Source organism: Otolemur garnettii, unplaced genomic scaffold, assembly GCF_000181295.1.
Source record: "Otolemur garnettii isolate 467f Iridium unplaced genomic scaffold, OtoGar3 scaffold00031, whole genome shotgun sequence".
NCBI lineage: Eukaryota > Metazoa > Chordata > Mammalia > Primates > Galagidae > Otolemur > Otolemur garnettii.
Genome location: NW_003852426.1, coordinates 6,962,208 through 6,978,825, shown reverse-complemented (window position 1 = coordinate 6,978,825; position 16,618 = coordinate 6,962,208). Strand labels below are relative to the sequence as shown.

General features: G+C 47.3%; 1 protein-coding gene across 2 annotated transcripts in view; it reads right to left on the bottom strand.

Annotated features, from left to right (window-relative positions):
• BRPF3 (bromodomain and PHD finger containing 3) overlaps positions 1–16,618 on the bottom strand; it is a 40,285-nt gene extending 23,667 nt beyond the window's left edge. Inside the window, exons 1-7 of one of the 2 annotated variants that reach the window (XM_023512868.1) lie at positions 16,558–16,618; positions 11,320–12,793; positions 8,353–8,509; positions 5,462–5,593; positions 3,215–3,343; positions 2,605–2,917; positions 1,569–1,871 (exon numbers count right to left, since the gene is read on the bottom strand). In XM_023512868.1, the coding sequence (XP_023368636.1) occupies positions 1,569–1,871; positions 2,605–2,917; positions 3,215–3,343; positions 5,462–5,593; positions 8,353–8,509; positions 11,320–12,767 (2,482 nt within the window). In that variant the 5' untranslated portion in view covers positions 12,768–12,793; positions 16,558–16,618. Of the gene's footprint in view, positions 1–1,568; positions 1,872–2,604; positions 2,918–3,214; positions 3,344–5,461; positions 5,594–8,352; positions 8,510–11,319; positions 12,801–16,557 lie in introns of those variants that run through there. The other variant, XM_012804870.2, reaches the window with a different exon arrangement.

The window sequence follows — 16,618 nt, the reverse complement described above, 5'->3', positions numbered from 1 at the left end:
AAAAAAAAAGCCTAAGAAAGCCAATCAACAATTAGGTTAAGTCTCAGTTTGGGAAACTGGAGTACAATTCCCACTGGACTCAAGTATTTTCTCACCCGTCAATTGATTTTGTTTCACATCACCCAAGTGACAGCCAAGTACAGCAGGCAAAAAGAATAAGTTTACAGACGAAAAAAACTGAGACCAAGTAAATTAAATCAGTGGTTCCCAAATATGTCTGCTCACCTATCCCCTTTAAACTTAAAAATTGTGACTTCTAAGCCAAAGCCCAAAACTCCCTAGTTGACTCTACAGGAAGTGAAGCGGGAAATTTTTTTTTAAAAATCCTCTAGGTGATGCTGTTGCAGGTGGTCCACTGGGCACAACTGTACTGCCAGAGCCCAGAAGTAGGGATACAAGTGGCTTCTGACTGCCACATGGGTAGTCAGGAAGAGTCACAATGGACACTGAGCCCTCTAATGTCAATGTGATGTCTCGGCCATGTCTCCACTCTCTGCCAGCCTAAAATAAAATGGGTCATTCCCTGCAATTTGGGCCCCTACCCACTGAAGATAACTCCCAACCTTTTAGACTGTGTGAGTGACAGGCCCTTTCTACGCTGTAGGCTCAGATCCAAGGTCAGGTATGAAGAAGGCACTTCTGTCCCCAATGAAAAGGAAGAATGAGAAAGCAGCTCAGCTCATAAGGCTGCTGGGTTTTGGAAAATCACTTCCCCAGCTTCTTTTATAATCTGACTTCTCTGCTAGAATAGGCCTATACACTCAGCCAACTGGGATCAAAACCATAAAGTAGTTCAAGAGTCCAGACTCTTTTCCTTGCTGCTATCCCCTTAGACTATGACTTAACCTGTTCTAAGACCTCTCTACATGATAGTATAAAGTAGGTTGATTTTTTTTTTTTTTGAGACAGCATTTTACTATGTCACCCTCGGTAGAGTGCCCTGGCGTCACACTTTATGGCAACCTCCAACTCTTGGGCTCAAGCCATTTTCTTGCCTTAGCCTCCCAGGTAGCTGGGACTACAGGCACCCGCCACATCACCCGGCTACCCAGCTACTTTTTTGTTGCAGATCTCATTGTTGTTTAGCTGGCCTGGGCTGGGCTTGAGCCCGCCAGCCTTGGTCCATGTGGCTGATGCCATAACCACTGTACTATGGGCGCCAAACCTAAAGTAGGCTGATATTTAACTGGTATGTACAATTAGCTGATACTAGTATATTAGCAAGATGCTAACATACTTCTTAACTGGCTAGTGTACATACAGCTGCTGGGCTCCAGCACCTAAAACTTTCCTAACCTCCCCACAATCCAGCCCGTATCAGGGCCCCCCAGGAGCCATTCCAATACAAAAACCAACATCTTTCCTAACGGATACATTTTGGTCTCTACTGATTGTTAAGTATGTTGAATACACTTCCTGACTATATAGGGAACTGTGACCCTTCTAAGGGCTTTTGCTTGCCCATAAGGGTCAGATCTAAACTCAGGGAAAGATACTCCTACAATGAGATTGCAGCTTAGCCCTCGTCTCCACCACCCAACCCTTGGTTGTCCATGACTATCTCTCACCTCTGTCCACATCATCTTCTGGTTCCTCCTGCAAGGCTTGCTCCAGCACCACTGCATCCCCCCGGGGCCCTGCTGGCAGGTCCCCATTGGACATTGTCTTGTTCAGTGATGGTGGCTGTAGGGGTGGTGGCTGAGCCAACTTCTGCCGAAGGGTATTGATCTCCCGGCGTAGCAGGCGGACACGGCGAGTGCGGGCCCCACTAGACCGCATGGCGCTCACCAGGTCCAGTTTCTCCAGCAGCTCCTTCAGCTGTACCTCGGGGGACAAATGGGCCCGGTTCTCTGGGATGAGGATGTTGTCCACTGCCAGGGAGAAGGGAGGACAGAAGGGGCTGAAGGATCTGCCCAGCCCAGGGCAAGGGGAAGGGGCCAAATCCTTCGGATGCAAAATACTCTCCTGAATGCCTTGGCCAGTGGCTTCCAACAGCATCACTGTGGAGCCTTGGCCCTGCAACACTGCTGCCGGGAAGGCAGCCACAGGGACAAAGGTCAGAATCTGGGAAACATCTGCAGGAAGCAGTTCACAGTCATGATTATGGACTCCGTGGAGCAAGCACGAGGCACTTTGGCAATCCCCTGGCCTGAGTAACTATTTGGCTGCTGCCATTGAGAAGCAGAGAACAGGGATAGACAGAGTACAGGTCTCAGAGGCAATTCCATTTTTCTGGTTCTCCACCTGCGCTCTTCTGAATCAGCCAGAAATATACTAATACTGCACTCCCCCTGCCCTATGCTTCAATACCACACCTAAGGGATCTAGGAGAGAAAGACCCCAGATAAAGCTTTACTTTTTCAAATACCTAACACTTGATTCTTCTCTTTTCTACCACTCAAGCAGTGTTTAGTGCATTACACTTTAACCCTTAGAACTACTCTAGCCACAAGGAGGTATGGCTAGAATCTGTGCTAACCCCCCAGCTTGGCTCCAGGAAATCTATCCTATAACCCCAAAGCCCACCCTGATCCCTGGCACTGTGTGCTCTGTTCGTGTGCCACCTCCTGGCCCCTTTCCACCCCACCCATCCAAGCTTCTCACCGTCTTCCCAGGAGAAGCGGTAAAAGTCCTCCAACTTGGGTGACTCAGGAAGGTGGGTACCCCTGTCGGGGTCATAGCCGATGTTCTCTGCCTGCCGCCGCGCATGCCGTAGGATGGCCCCTCCCAGGTCCCGCAGGCGGACAGCTGCTCGGTGGAAAATTGTGTCTTTAGCATTATACTTCATGCAGTTGGTAACTATAAGGTTAAAGTCCTCCTCAAACTCCTCCAAGGTGCGATACAGGTGGGACTCCAGCTTCCGCCTCATGGTAGAAAAGTCCATTGGCTTGGATATGAATTCCAGGTAATCTGGAACCTAAACATATAAAGCCTGCACAATTACAACAACCATTTACTAGCCAAGCAGGCGCTCCCTGCACCGGCACTCCTGGCCTCCCCATTTTCTGACTGGGCTATGCTGGGCTCACTCAGAGCCCCAGGGCCTGGTCCACCCTGGCCTGCCGACTCCTCATCACAGACAAGGCTATCAACCTTGCCAAACCCACCTCCCACCTCCAGTTTTGCACACCTAGTGGTCCAACCCCCTACTACCCTACTCAGTTTCTGTTCCAGTTCAGGAAGTATTACTGTTTGGGAAGCCAGGGAAACTTGCCTCACTTAGGTTGACTGGTTCAGAGAAGATGTGTGCAGGATCCTTCTCCTGCAACAAGTCCAGTGTTGTCCTTAGCAGAACATTGAATGGCATCAGCTCTAGCTCCATGGCAGCCTGCTGGACCTTGACCTGTCGGGGAGGGGGGGAGAGATCAGGATAGCTCCTACGAAGAGGCATTGAAACTTTTTCTTGGTAACCTGACTTTCACCAATCATGTACAATAAATTCTCATAGAATATTAAGCTGACCAATATATCAGGAGCTATCACCCAGCCCTCAGCCTAGGAATAATGATAACAACAGCCACCATTTTATGAATGTTTCCTATGTATCAACCATGATACCAAAACTTACTGGTAATAATAATTATTATTACTATAATTATAATAATTAACACTCATAGTCCTTACTAAGTGCCAGGTAATGTTCTAAGCATTTTATGTAATAAAGATGAGTGTAAAGTGGTAGATATACACAAGGTATTTTACAAAGAGGAAAACAAGGCACAGAAAGACTAAGTGACTAGCCTATGGTCACATAGCTAATGAAGGACAGAACTGGGATCTAGTCCCAGAAGTCCGAATCTACAGTGAGTGCTCTTGACCTTATGCAACGCTACTTCAGTGCCTCTTTGTAGGGGCTCTCAACTTGTATTACCTCAATTAATCATCACAATAACCCTTAAGGAGAAATTATTATCTCCATTTTACAAATATAGAATCTGAGGTTTAAAGAGAGTATAATGAAAGAGTCACTAGTCTAAGGTCATCTGGCTAGAAAAGAAGAGACAGAGTATGAACCCAGGTCTCACTTGGTCTAAGGAGCACAGCGAAGATATAAAATGGGTCTTTGACAGAAACTTCCCACTTAGTATGCTGAGATACTAATCCCATCAGCCCTTAGGAGCATCTGGATTAGCTTGGGGTAAACAAAGCCTCTAAGCTCACCCCCAAGTGACAAGCAGCTTCATATACTTACAGTAGTATGCTGTGCAAACATTATTTTCTACAAGTGCTCTAATGTGAAAAGGTTGGGAAGCCACAAATTAAGACGATGGAAAGTTCCTGCCTCTTGGCTATATCTAACCAGGCCTGCCTGCTTCCCTAGGGGTAGGGCCTCTTCCTCTTTCTCATTTTTTTGAACCAGAGGAGGCAAGAGAAGATCAGCTATGAGACCAAGCCTGGGATGGCACAGTTTGAACTTGTGGAAAAAGTACTATGATGCCTTCCATGACTACTTATGCCAAATATAGCAAAAGCTCCCTTGGCTTCAAGGCGGAAACTCAGGCTACGGCCTGCTGGAGAAGGGCCTGTGCTAGGGTAGAACAGTGACATAGAGTCTGAAGAAAGAAAAAGGAACATTTTTAACTCAGGCCTCTGAAGCATATGAGTAACACTGCATGCTACTGCTAGACCAGAAAGAATACTTTTGGTTTGTCATCCATTCAATTAGTACTTGCTCTCTGCCACATGCAGAGAACTACAATAGACACTTCAGGGGAGCAAAAGAGTATCAGTGACAATAATAATGATAGCAGCTAACAGGTGACACTATGTGCCAAGCACTAGTCTAAGTTCTTTACATATACTAAGTCATCTAATCCTCACAACAACCTTATGATATAGGCTCTATTATTACCTCCATATTACAGGTTAGGAAACTGAGTTATTAAAGAGATTAAGCAACTGGCTTAATGTCACACAGATAGTAAATATCAGAATGAGGATTTAAGCCCAGGCAGCATGTTACTATAGCTCATGTTCTTTAACCATTATGCTATACCATCCACCCATGCTAAGGAACTTAGAATCTTCTTGAGTAGAGGAAGAAAATTTAAAGACTTCAAGACCACAAGTGTTTAAGGGCCAATTGAGGACCCTCAGAAGCTCCCAGACCAGAGGCTCTCAACTGCTAATGTCCATTAGAATGGCCTGAAAAGCTTTTTAAAATCCTCAAGGCCAGGTTCTCCTGAGACTTCCTGACTCAGTGACTTCAGTGATGGGTCCAGGCACATATGAAACTTATGCTTGAGGCCACCAGGAACTGAACCCCAAAGCACAGAAACATCAGTAGTACCACATCAGTACAAAGTAGGCAGATCTTGAAGCCCACAGCACAGGGCAGGAATAGGGAAGAGAAGAAAGAAACCTGGCATCAAGTAGTGGCTCCCAGGTTTCCTAATGCCAGACTAACGGTTGGAGAAAAAGATCTTGAACTAGTGCCCCGGGGCTTGGAGCTCCTCCTTACCTGCTCCCGTTTGAGCTTCTCTCTCTTCCGAATCAGCTCAATCAGCAGTCGTGCCCGCTCTAAATCATGCCGGAGCTTCTGCCAATATTTCAGCTCTTCCTTTACTGCACTTGTCTTCTCATCCTGTTCTCGCTATAGGAGAAAAGAGAAGGAGGAGCTGGAAGCCTCCTTCCTGCCCAAAGTCGTCTCCCTACTTAGGCATCATGAAGCTTCAAAGGTAGGAGTTCTGTCCCCTTTCTTGACTCAGTCTCAAGAGCCCTTTTACCCTTCTTTACCCAGTGCCTAACTCAAAGCCCTCCTGGGCCTTATAACAATGTTTTGGCAGGCACAGAATTACTACTGTAATTCTAGTACTCTGGAAGATTGAGATGGGCAGACTGCTTAAGCTCAGGAGTTCAAGACCAGCCTGAGCAAAGTGAGATCCTGTCTCTACTAAAATGAGAAAAATGATCCAGGCTCAGCGCTTGTAGCTCAAGTGGCTAAGGAGCCAGCCACATACACCAGAGCTGGCGGGTTTGAATCCAGCCTGGGCCTGCCAAACAACAACAACTACAACCAAAAAACAGCCATGCATTGTGGCGGGCGCCTGTAGTCCCAGCTACTTGGGAGGCTAAGGCAAGAGCATCACTTAAGTGCAGAAGTTGGAAGTTGCTGTGAGCTGTGATGCCACGGCACTCTACCCAGGGCAACAGCTTGAGGCTCTGTTTCAAAAAAAATCAAAGTGAAATTCTTACTATAAGCATGAACATACTTTGGTAAAACAGCAACAAAAATGTGATTCCTCCCCTAGAAGAGATTACAGTTGTAATTTGGGTAACGAAGAGACCCAAAGTTTAAAGCACAGAGCATATTAACATAAAGACAACAAAAACTAATAATATAAACTGAATATAAAATGGTTACAAAATAGAGGATTTGAGTAGGTGGGAGTTAGGTTAGGGAAGGCTTCATGCAACAAGCAATCTGATTAGTGTTTCACATATAGTTATGGACATGGATGGGCAAAGCAGGAAGGAAGGCCTCTTCTAGAACTGGATCAGAGGGACAGAAATGTGGAATCAGTGATTCCTTGTTTGGTGAGCAAAATGAGGCAGCCAGAGTAGAGCCACAAAAGCCAAGGAAGATCCAGAATCTGGCTTGACATGAAGCCTCAAAAGAGGCTGGACTTGGCCTGCCTGGAGAAGTGACTACATATATTCTGTAAAGGGAAATAACATAATGCAAAATGGTATGCGAGTGAGACAGTATCAGCTGTAGGGCAAAGAAAGGTTTACAAACTGGAGACTGGAGACCATGTAGGAAGCCATTACTGAGATTAAAGGGGCATGGGTGAGCAGGATAGCTATAGAATGAAGATAAGGGCTGCATATTGATAAATCTCCCTGAACAGCTTAAAGGATGGTTAACTGTGGCTAGTTATGGGAAAGAGTCAAAGGTAACTCCAACAAGGGGAACTCTTCCCACGAGGTCAGAAGGGAGGAGGGTTCCATAACAATAATGGAAATAAGTTTAAATAGAAGAAAAGGAAAATAGGTTCAGTACCTATAGCATAGTGGTTACGGCGCCAGCCACATGCACCTAGGCTGGTGGTTCAAACCCAGCCTCGGCCAGCTAAACAACAATGACAACTGCAACAAAAAATAGCCAGGCATTGTGGCAGGCACCTGTAGTCCCAGCTACATGGGAAGTTGAGGCAAGAGAATTGCTTAAGCCCAATAGTTTGAGGTTGCTGTGAGCTGTGATGCCACAGTACTCTAACCAGGGCAACATTCTATCTCAAAAAAAAAAAAAAGAAAGAAAATAAAAGAAAAGGAAAATAATTCAGCTTCCAACTTTGAATTACAATACTCACAAGGAAGCATCCCAGAGGGACTGATGACAGAAATAAAGGGATGAGGACAAGAAAAATCTGGACTGCTGCCACACAGTTATTTTCAATTATGAGAGTGGACATGTTCTCCAAGCAAACAAGCATGTGAAAGAGCCACTGGAAATGTTACCATTAAAGAGCAAGAAGCAGGATCAGCACAGGTTATAGTCAGAGGGTTGCAAGAGATGGGAAATGGTGTAGAGAGCTCTTAGGCAAGGTGATCTGTGATATCAAATAGGTTTAATGGTCAAACAGGTAAGAAAATAAGGAAAAATTTGCTACAAGCAGGTGGACCAAAAAGTTGAAGGGAAGCTGGATATAGGCTTATACTTCAGGAGTTTCATCACAAAAGGCAAATATGAGATTAGATAGAATGTGGAAGGTACTAGCCACACAAAGCATTGCTTCCTCTCTAGAGCTACAGCATAGGAATACTGAAAGGCAGAAGTAGTGGAGCAGGTAAAGTGGGAAAGAGAGATGTTTAGAACATAAGAGAAATAATGGGCAGAAACATTAAACATGCAGTAACTCCGGTTGTTAACAGCAAACAGCCACCACAATTGGACAGGCTGTGTGCTACAACTTAGATTATAAATCTATATATTTACTATGAAACATTTTTTGGTAGATGGCAGTATAGTCTCTTAAGGAAAGGGCACCTTTTCCTAACTCACACAATATGGCTACCCTGGGTTTCATTCAACCCACCTCTTCTCACCTTCTGCCACATCTAGAAGGTTTTCCCCACATTTATACCTCTATGGAAAGTCCAGTTTGCTCTCCACTCTACCCTAGAAATTGCTCTAAAGTCAAGCCTCTCCCAACAAGGAGGGGCTGCTATCTGGTCTGAAGATCTCTGCAGTACTGGAAGTTGTTCCTGGGATAGACCACTTACAGGGGTGGTCCCCTTTAGGCAAAGGCTTCATGGAGAGCTTAGGGAAAGATACCAGCCCCGCCCTAACCACTGTTCCTTCTTCACTCTCACCTCCCTCTACCAGTTTCAAATCACCACTGCACCTACCTGCTCAGCGTTTCTTTGGGACTGCAGATGGGAATGCAGCCGCCGGATTAGGGGGACACCATTCCGTGACTGCCGCTTCAACAGCCAATAGTTGTGAAGCCGCTGCATGAACTGGTTTTTCCTCTGAAAGGAGAGACCACTACAGATCTTGTTCAACCTTGAGTAAAGGCACAGGGAAGTGAAAGACAGGGTCAGTGGGCAGCCCAGATTACAGCCCATGCATCCTATCCAGCCTCTGGTTAATTCCTGAACCTTACAGAGGAAGGTTCAATCAAACGCCTCACTTCAGAAAAAGTCTTGAAAAGATCAGCAGAGTTAAGCAGCTCAGATTCAGCATAAGGTATTTCATTTGCTTTTCTACCTCTTGCCTTGCAGTCTTGATCTTCCAAAAAAGAACCTTCTCCTAGGAACCCTGTTTCCTATAGTCCTGGACTTCTTTGTTTCAGATATGGACTAAGACATAAGGCTGTGCCTCAACACCCCCACCTTCCTCTCAATAAAAGCAGCAAAAGGGAACAGGAACTTGAGCAAGCTATGAGGAATATGGCCACTATTGGCCTTAGCCTCCTGAAGTTGTAGGTCTCCCACCAGATCAGGGGGCAGTCCACAACCAAGCTGGAAAGAAAGCCAGTAGGAGTGTATCAAATTACTGCTTTCTGAGCCCAAATGCAGTTGTCTAACCTCTGGTTTTCCTTTCAAAAATCTCAGCAGCCAAAAAATGTCTAGTTTTGAACCAAACTAAAAAAAAAAAAAAAAAAAGGCTCTAAAGAAGTGAATGGAGAATCTGAAAACCTAGCTGGCTACACTACTCCAAAGGAGAATCTTAACCCTCCTAAGGGTGGGGAGGGGTAGCAAAGGAACTAATGCCCATATCATAGGTGGGTAACTTCATTCCCATGTTACAAAAGATGGAAAGACAGCTTAGCAGCAAAGGCTAAATACATTGTCAAAGTAACTAATGCAGCCAATAAGATGGTAGATGTGGGTGGGAATTGAATTCTCTGCTATTCTGTGGTGTGTCCCCACATTGGTTATCCACAGGGCCTCAGTGCTCCTGGGGTATTTCCTCTGCTTTTTCTCTTCATCCTACTCTACTGAAAGAAAGATAAGCATGGCTAAACAAAGGTGAAACCTAAGAAGGGTAGGCATACTGGGGAGGACACTGCTCACCTAGGTCTTGCTCCTCTCCACAGTCAGACATTCCTGCTTTAAAGCCACACTTATAAAATCAAGACCCAAGCCTTTCCCCAAAGGACAGAACCCCACCAATGTCCATGCCAAGCACACCTGCCCAGATGTAGGCAGCACCCTCCCTCCACAACTTCTTGGCTATGGAGGGTCCCAACAGCATTTGTGCAGGTAAGGAAAATAATAATAAAATAGCAACAGCAGCAGCAGCCACCATTTATTGAGCACTTACTATTTACCAGACACTGTGCTAAGTGCTTTACTTATATTATCTCATTTATTTCTCACAATTCTATGGGGTGGGTTCATTTTCCAATAAATAAACTATTAGAATAATTAAACAATTTGCCAAAGGTCACACAAGTGTAGGTCTGTCCAGTTCTTAGCTAGGGTGCTATGCTCGCCCCTACTAGAGGCATCTAGAAGAACACATCCCAGGGCATAACCATTCTACAACTGGAGACTACCCTCACCTTAGGAAAGAGGGTAGCCTACAACTCTGTGATAGAAGACATATTCAGAGTGGCTGAAATTCTAACTTGGGCCATGGCTGGCAACAAGGGCCTCCCCCCCCCCACCCCCCCACCCCCGATCTCACCCCTAGGACTTCTTCCCAGCCTGGCAAGTCTGGGTGCCTACTCCTTTCATGCAACTCATCCCCACTATTCTCCAGCACTCCTTTTTCCCTACCCGCCTCATCAAGACAGACGGGCAGTAGCAACACAACCTAGAGGCATCATGAGCCCCAGCTGTGGTTGAGGGTCTGTCACTTTCCACCTGGTCCCATCTCTTAGAACAGGACATGGCATGTAGCAAGTGCTCAATAAATAAATATCTCATTAAATGAAAAAAGGAGTAAACAACTTTACCTCCTGTGCCTGCGATTTCTTCATCTGGGGGTGTGGGAGAAGGTGCAAGGACTATATTAGATGAACAATCTCCAAGATTCCTTCTTGCTCTAACACTGTATACTTTTTAATGAACATCACCCTTGAGATAAGCCTCTGCTGGAAAATGTTCCCTGTTTCTTCTTCTCTGCCAAGTTCCCATCCCTCCAACAGGTCCGGCTATCTCTTTGATAGTTTAAAACAGGTACAATGGTCTCTCTACATACTTTGGGAGGGGGGGTGCAGGTGACTTAGTTACATAGTTGACCTAAGTAATTCTCTTTCCCTTAAATCTAATGCTTCTCAAGAGAAGAAACAGTATGTTCTCCCCACACCACCACTTCTCATACAAAGTCCCCACCATACCAGGACAGACCTTGCTTGATAATAGATACATACACTAACCACTTGAAACAGTTCTTCTTAGGGAGTAATTCTACCCCACCCTCCAGGGGTTTTTGAAAGCATGCATGGGGAGTGTTTGAGGTTGTCACAAAAACCAGGCAATGGGGAAGGGGAAGCAACTGATACATACAAAGACCAAGGATACTAAACATCTAGAAATCATTCAACAGTTCTAACAATGAAGAATTATCCTGCCCAAAATGCCATTTAGTGGCCCTACGGAAAAATTTAGATATCCTGATCACCTGAGTTTCTAAACAACTTAAATGTCTTATTTCACTTTTAACCAAAGGAAATACATTACTCTGAGGGTACATTCAAAACTACAAACCAGGCCAGGTGAGCACAGAGTCCAAAGAAGTTTAAATGTGGAGGCACAGAAGAGAACAGATGTCTAGCAAATGTGTTTCAGGAAGGCCTGACCCACTGCCAAAACCAGCCCAAGTAGAACCATGAGTCCCTCAGGAGCCCTTCTGGGCAGGCTCACCTGTAAGAAGGTATCTGTGGGACAGTAACCAGAGGGATGGTGGAGGGTGTGTCTCGGCCTGCTTCCTCTGGCTCCTTCTTAATCTTTTGCTTCAAACTCATCTTGCTCTTCTTGGGCACTCCCTTGAGGGGGCCGCCCACCCCACCTTGGACTTCCTGCTCTTCCTCCTCCATTTCTTCCTCTTCTTCCTCCTCCCCACCACCCTCCTTTAGCCCTTCCTCATCTCCAGTCTCACTGAAGCTTCTGGGGGAATCGCCCTTCCTCCTAGCAGTGGCGGCACCTGGAGGTGAGTGGGCCTCACAGTACGCAGTCTTGCGCACTGTAAAGATGGTGCCATTGAGGCTGGTTTCACGCATGGGCTCGATCTTCATGAAGAGCCCAGCCCGCTGGGCACATGTCACATGGAAGGCTGTGTAGCAATTCACCTTATGGCATTGGATGGCTGCACCCAGACCCTTCTGCTTGCAGATATAGCATGTTAGTTTCCAGCGGGCAGGTGGAATGTTGTCGATACCCTCGATAGGTTCCAGAAACACAGTGTTAGCAAAACAGACTTCAGGGATCCAGATGGCACACACCACATGGGCCCAGTGCCCATCACTGGTCTGTTTGAAAGCGCCACCCTTATTGGGGCAGAGGGCACAGTCCACAGGCCGGGAGGGAGACTGCAGGCAGCAGCGGCATAGCCACTGGCCTTCGGGGATGTAGGGAACACCATAGCACTCCTGGTGTACTGCCAGGTTGCAGATGTCACAGAAGAGAATGACATTGCTGTTGTGGCATTCATCATCTAGGCACACACAGCAGAAAGCATCTTCATCAATGAGTGACTGCTGAGCCACACTACTGCGACTCTCCAAGTAGGACTCCTTCTCAAGCCGGTCTACCAGCAGCTCAAAAGTATCTGCTGACACCAAACTGTGCCCATCCAGTCGTCGCTTCTCATTCACCATATCCAGCCAGGCAAGATCCTCCTCATCCATGTCATATTCTACCTCTGCATCCAGGTCTTCAGGTGGCTTCTCGATGTAGCGATAGTAGGCAGCAGGCAGTGGGGGTGCTTCAGGCTGGCTGCCTGAGTCTACCACGCGGAAGCTGGGCTGTGGGAGGTGAAAGGAGGTGCTAGATGCATGCTTGGAGCAGGACTCCTTCTTTTTGCCCTTGGATGAGGGTTTCTTACACTTGCCAGGGAACTGAGGCTGCTCACTGTTTTCCTTGTTACTATTGCATTCAGTGATATCCTGGGCAGTCAGTTCATCCTCAGTAATGATCTTGAGTGGGTCATATATGCTGATACGATGCAGGCGTCCATCAATGTCCACCTCAACAATCCGCTGGGCCTGGGCATATGTCAGGGTTTCCCGGGTTGGTGAGCACTTGAGACTGTAGGGAGATGGGGAACGCCGGCCTTCGGCATTTTGCCGCAACTTCCGACGAGGTTTCCTCATGGCACCTGAGAACCAATGGCACAGGCCTAAAGAAAGAAGCCCAAGAGAACGTGAGCTGGATGTTCATACACTCATATCCCTACTCACACATTCATTAGATCAAATGGCCACCAGGAGGACCTACAGGTCCCTCTGAATGGCTTGCTCCTTCACCTCCTTCAGGTATTTCACTTCTTCAAGTGAATGTTACTTCCCAGTGAGTCTTCTTTGACTACTCAAATCTAAAATTGCAAATCCTTCTCTTCCACCAGCAATCTACCTTTCTTTTTTTTTGAGACAGAGCCTCAAGCTATCCCCCTGGGTAAAGTGCTGTGGCATCACAGCTCACAGCAACCTCCAACTCCTGGGCTCAAGTGAGTCTCCTGCCTCAGCCTCCCAAGTAGCTGGGACCACAGTGCCCACCACGACGCCCAGCTATTTTTTGGTTGTAGCTGTCATTGTTGTTTTTTTTGGCGGGCCAGGGCTGGATTCGAACCCGCCACCTTAGTTAGATGTATGTGGCTGGCGCCTTAGCACTTGAACTACAGGCACTGAGCCAGCAAGCTACCTTTCATCTTGATTTATTTTTCCCTTTAACACTCACCATCTTCTACCATACTATGTAATGCTATATAACTTATTATGCTTATGGTTTATGTCTTTCCAATACGATGTAAACTACATGGCGGGGGGGTTGTCTGTCTTGTTCACTGTTTTATCGCCAGTGGTTGGAGCAGTGTCTAGCTCCCAAGTAAGCGCTCAATTATTAGTTGAATGAAAGGAGAAATCAAACACTCATGATCCCTGCCTTCAAAGACCTGTCTGAAAGGATAGAAAAGTAAACACATTACAACATGACATGGGGAAAAAGCTAATGTTTTAGTGATGTACATAGGCTGTAGGACCACTAACTGTGGAAAAGGAGAAGGTAATTAAGGCTTTAGGAAAAAAAAAACAACCAAGAATAGCATCCACGTAAGCAAGGTTGAGGGTAAAACACTCTAGCCCGCAACAGAGTAAGAGTCTGTCTCAAAAAAAAAAAAAAAAAAAGCATAGCATCCATCTTCAACTTCTGTACAAGAATACAGGGCCAACAGAAGATCAAAACTTCATAGGTCTAGAGCCCTCTCCCAACCCACCTTATGATCAGAAACCCTATTCCTTGACCCATGGGTGAAGAGAAAGCATCCAGAATGCGTATCACATGTAGTCTAAGGATTTCAAACTATAGTATGAAGGGTATTTTCTGCAAACACAGGGTATTCTTTGCAAAAGACAGCATCCAAAATATACTGGCTAATATATTTCCAAGCAGAAACCCTGGAAGCTTTGGCTCCCAGAGAACTCTGACATTTAAGTGACCTATCTGGGACCCTCCTTGTACTCAAGAAGTGATCTGGACAGTAGCTAAGGTAAACTTCTCCATGCATTGTTACTTTAAAACTCCTTCTCTCCCTGGGGCGGCGCCTGTGGCTCAAAGGAGTAGGGCTCTGGCCCCATATGCTGGAGGTGGTAAGTTCAAACCCAGCCTCGGCCAAAAACTGCAAAAAAAAAAAGTCCTTCTCTCCCAAATTACTGCCATCTAGTTTGCCTTCATATAGCAAAGAGAAAGCTTCAGGTTTCCCACATCATGCTCTGGATGGAGGGAACTGCAACAAGCTCATAAGGAGCTATAGTAGTTGAGGTCATCACCACCAGGAAAGCCCTTTGGGGATATGGTGTTTCATTGTGTGGGCAGACTTGGAAAGATATGAACTTGGGAGATTTCAAGGAGGAAAAGATGGTGACAGTTTAGCAAATTTTTACAAACTGCAAAGCCCTCTTACTTTTTTTTTTTTTTTTGGTAGTTTTTTGGCCGGGGCTGGGTTTGAACCCGCCACCTCCGGCATATGGGGCCAGCGCCCTACTCCTTTGAGTCACAGGTACTGCCTAGCCCTCTTACTTTTAACATACTTCACAACTACCTTGGGAGACAGAGGAGATAGAAAGATGTCACTCAAGCAAAAGCTAGTAAGTGATAAAACTCCAATCTGAACCCAAATCTTCTGATCTGTTCAACTCCTCTCACTGGGAGGTAAGAACACCACAGAGATACAATGGTCTGGTACAAAAAGAGACTCCGGGGCAATCTTGGCCCTACATGACCTGGAAAAAGTCACAATCTCTCTGTGCCTCCACACTCCATCAGTAAAATAGGGGTAATCTACCTATTAAGGGTTGCTATTTATTTATTCATTTTAGAGACAGAGTCTCACTTTCTTGCCCTTGGTGGAGTGCTGTGCCATCACAGCTCACAGCAACCTCCAGCTTTTGGGCCTTGAAGATTCTCTTGCCTCAGTCTCCTGAGTTGCTGGGACCTCAGGTGCCTGCCACAATGCCCGGCTATTTTTTGTTGCAGTTTGGCCAGGGCCAGGTTTGAACCCGCCACCCTTTGCATAGGGGGCCGGCGCCCTACTCAGTGAGCCACAGGCGCCGCCCAGGTTGCTATTTATTTAATAAGGCATTATTAACATCTTTATTTAAAAAGGCCTTCCAATCCCAAAATGTAACTGAACCAACAAAACGAAACCAATTTGGGTGAGAAACAGTGCCAGCCAGGCAGGCAAACACCCCATTTGAAATCAAAGGAAACAGTACCATCATAGCAACTCACTATCTTCTACCACGGGCTCCAGAGGCCCTTGGCCGCTAGATTCCTAACAAAGTTTAGTCCCTGGGGGCAGCAGGGACCCAAAGACCTGCCTTATAACCCACCTTCCGAAGGTATGGAGGCCATAGGAAAGGTGAGGATATCTACCTCAGTATCAACCTGAAGGCGGTGCGGCTCTCATTAAAGCCGCTTTGTAGTCTTCCTCCCCACCCGCTACCTTCCCTGCAACTCAGGCACCTCAACTAAGCAGCAAGTATCTATTATATGTGCGTCTTCTGTCCTATTCAAGCGTCTAGACACCAGAGAGAAACCCGAGCGAGGAAGGGCTGCTGTTGAGGGAAATGAAGCGAGTTTCGCCCACAAAGAGCTTACAGTCTTCTACAAAGAGATTTTTGGCGGGAGTTTCTCAACCTACGCAACCCTTCCCACACAGTACACCTTCACGATCTCTCCAAAACCCCACCCCCACCTCCGAGACTCCCCCAGCGCTCCGAGCCCCCACTCGCCCACCCCACCCCCAGGTCCCCGAAGAACGAGGCGTTTCTGCAATTAGAGTGTATCCCCTGCGACCCACACGAGATACTCATAAGACAAGGGAGAACCCCAGCCAATGCTCCTGCCCCTTTAAGGGGGCACCTCTTCCAGAAGAATCTTGACCCCGCGAAGAAAGGAGGGTAATAACATCTCCTCAGAGAGAAAAGGGCAAGCGCACCAGAGACAGACTGACGCGGAGTCCGACCCTCAGACAGAGAAAGCAAGCGCCGCGACGGAGCGGGGCAGAGAAGCGAGAGCCCATTGGCCGCCTCACCTGCCCGTCAGGAACAGAAGGAGGGCGAAGCGATACCCCGGGGGCGGAACGCTCCTCTGCTCTGGCCAATTGGAAAGCGTGGAGGGGGCGGGGCTTAGCGGCTCGGCTTCCACAGCCGGGGGGGAGACAAGATGGCGCCTGCGGGAGGGGGTCCTCGCTTTTCAGCTCCCCCCTTCACCCGCCTTCTCCTTCCCTGCCGCCGCCTCCGCTCCAGGGGAGTGCTTTCGCACGGTCCCCGCCCCGCTCAAGAAGCCCCCAGCTTCTTCAGTTCCTCCCCCGTGTAGTCCGTGGTCCCCGTAGGCCCCGCTGCCCCCGCCCCCGCTCTGTCCGGCCCCGCTGCCGCCCCCCATTACCTCAGCCGCCGGCCCGGCCCCACCGTTCGGGGCCCCTGGCGCGGGCGGGCCGGCCGCCGAG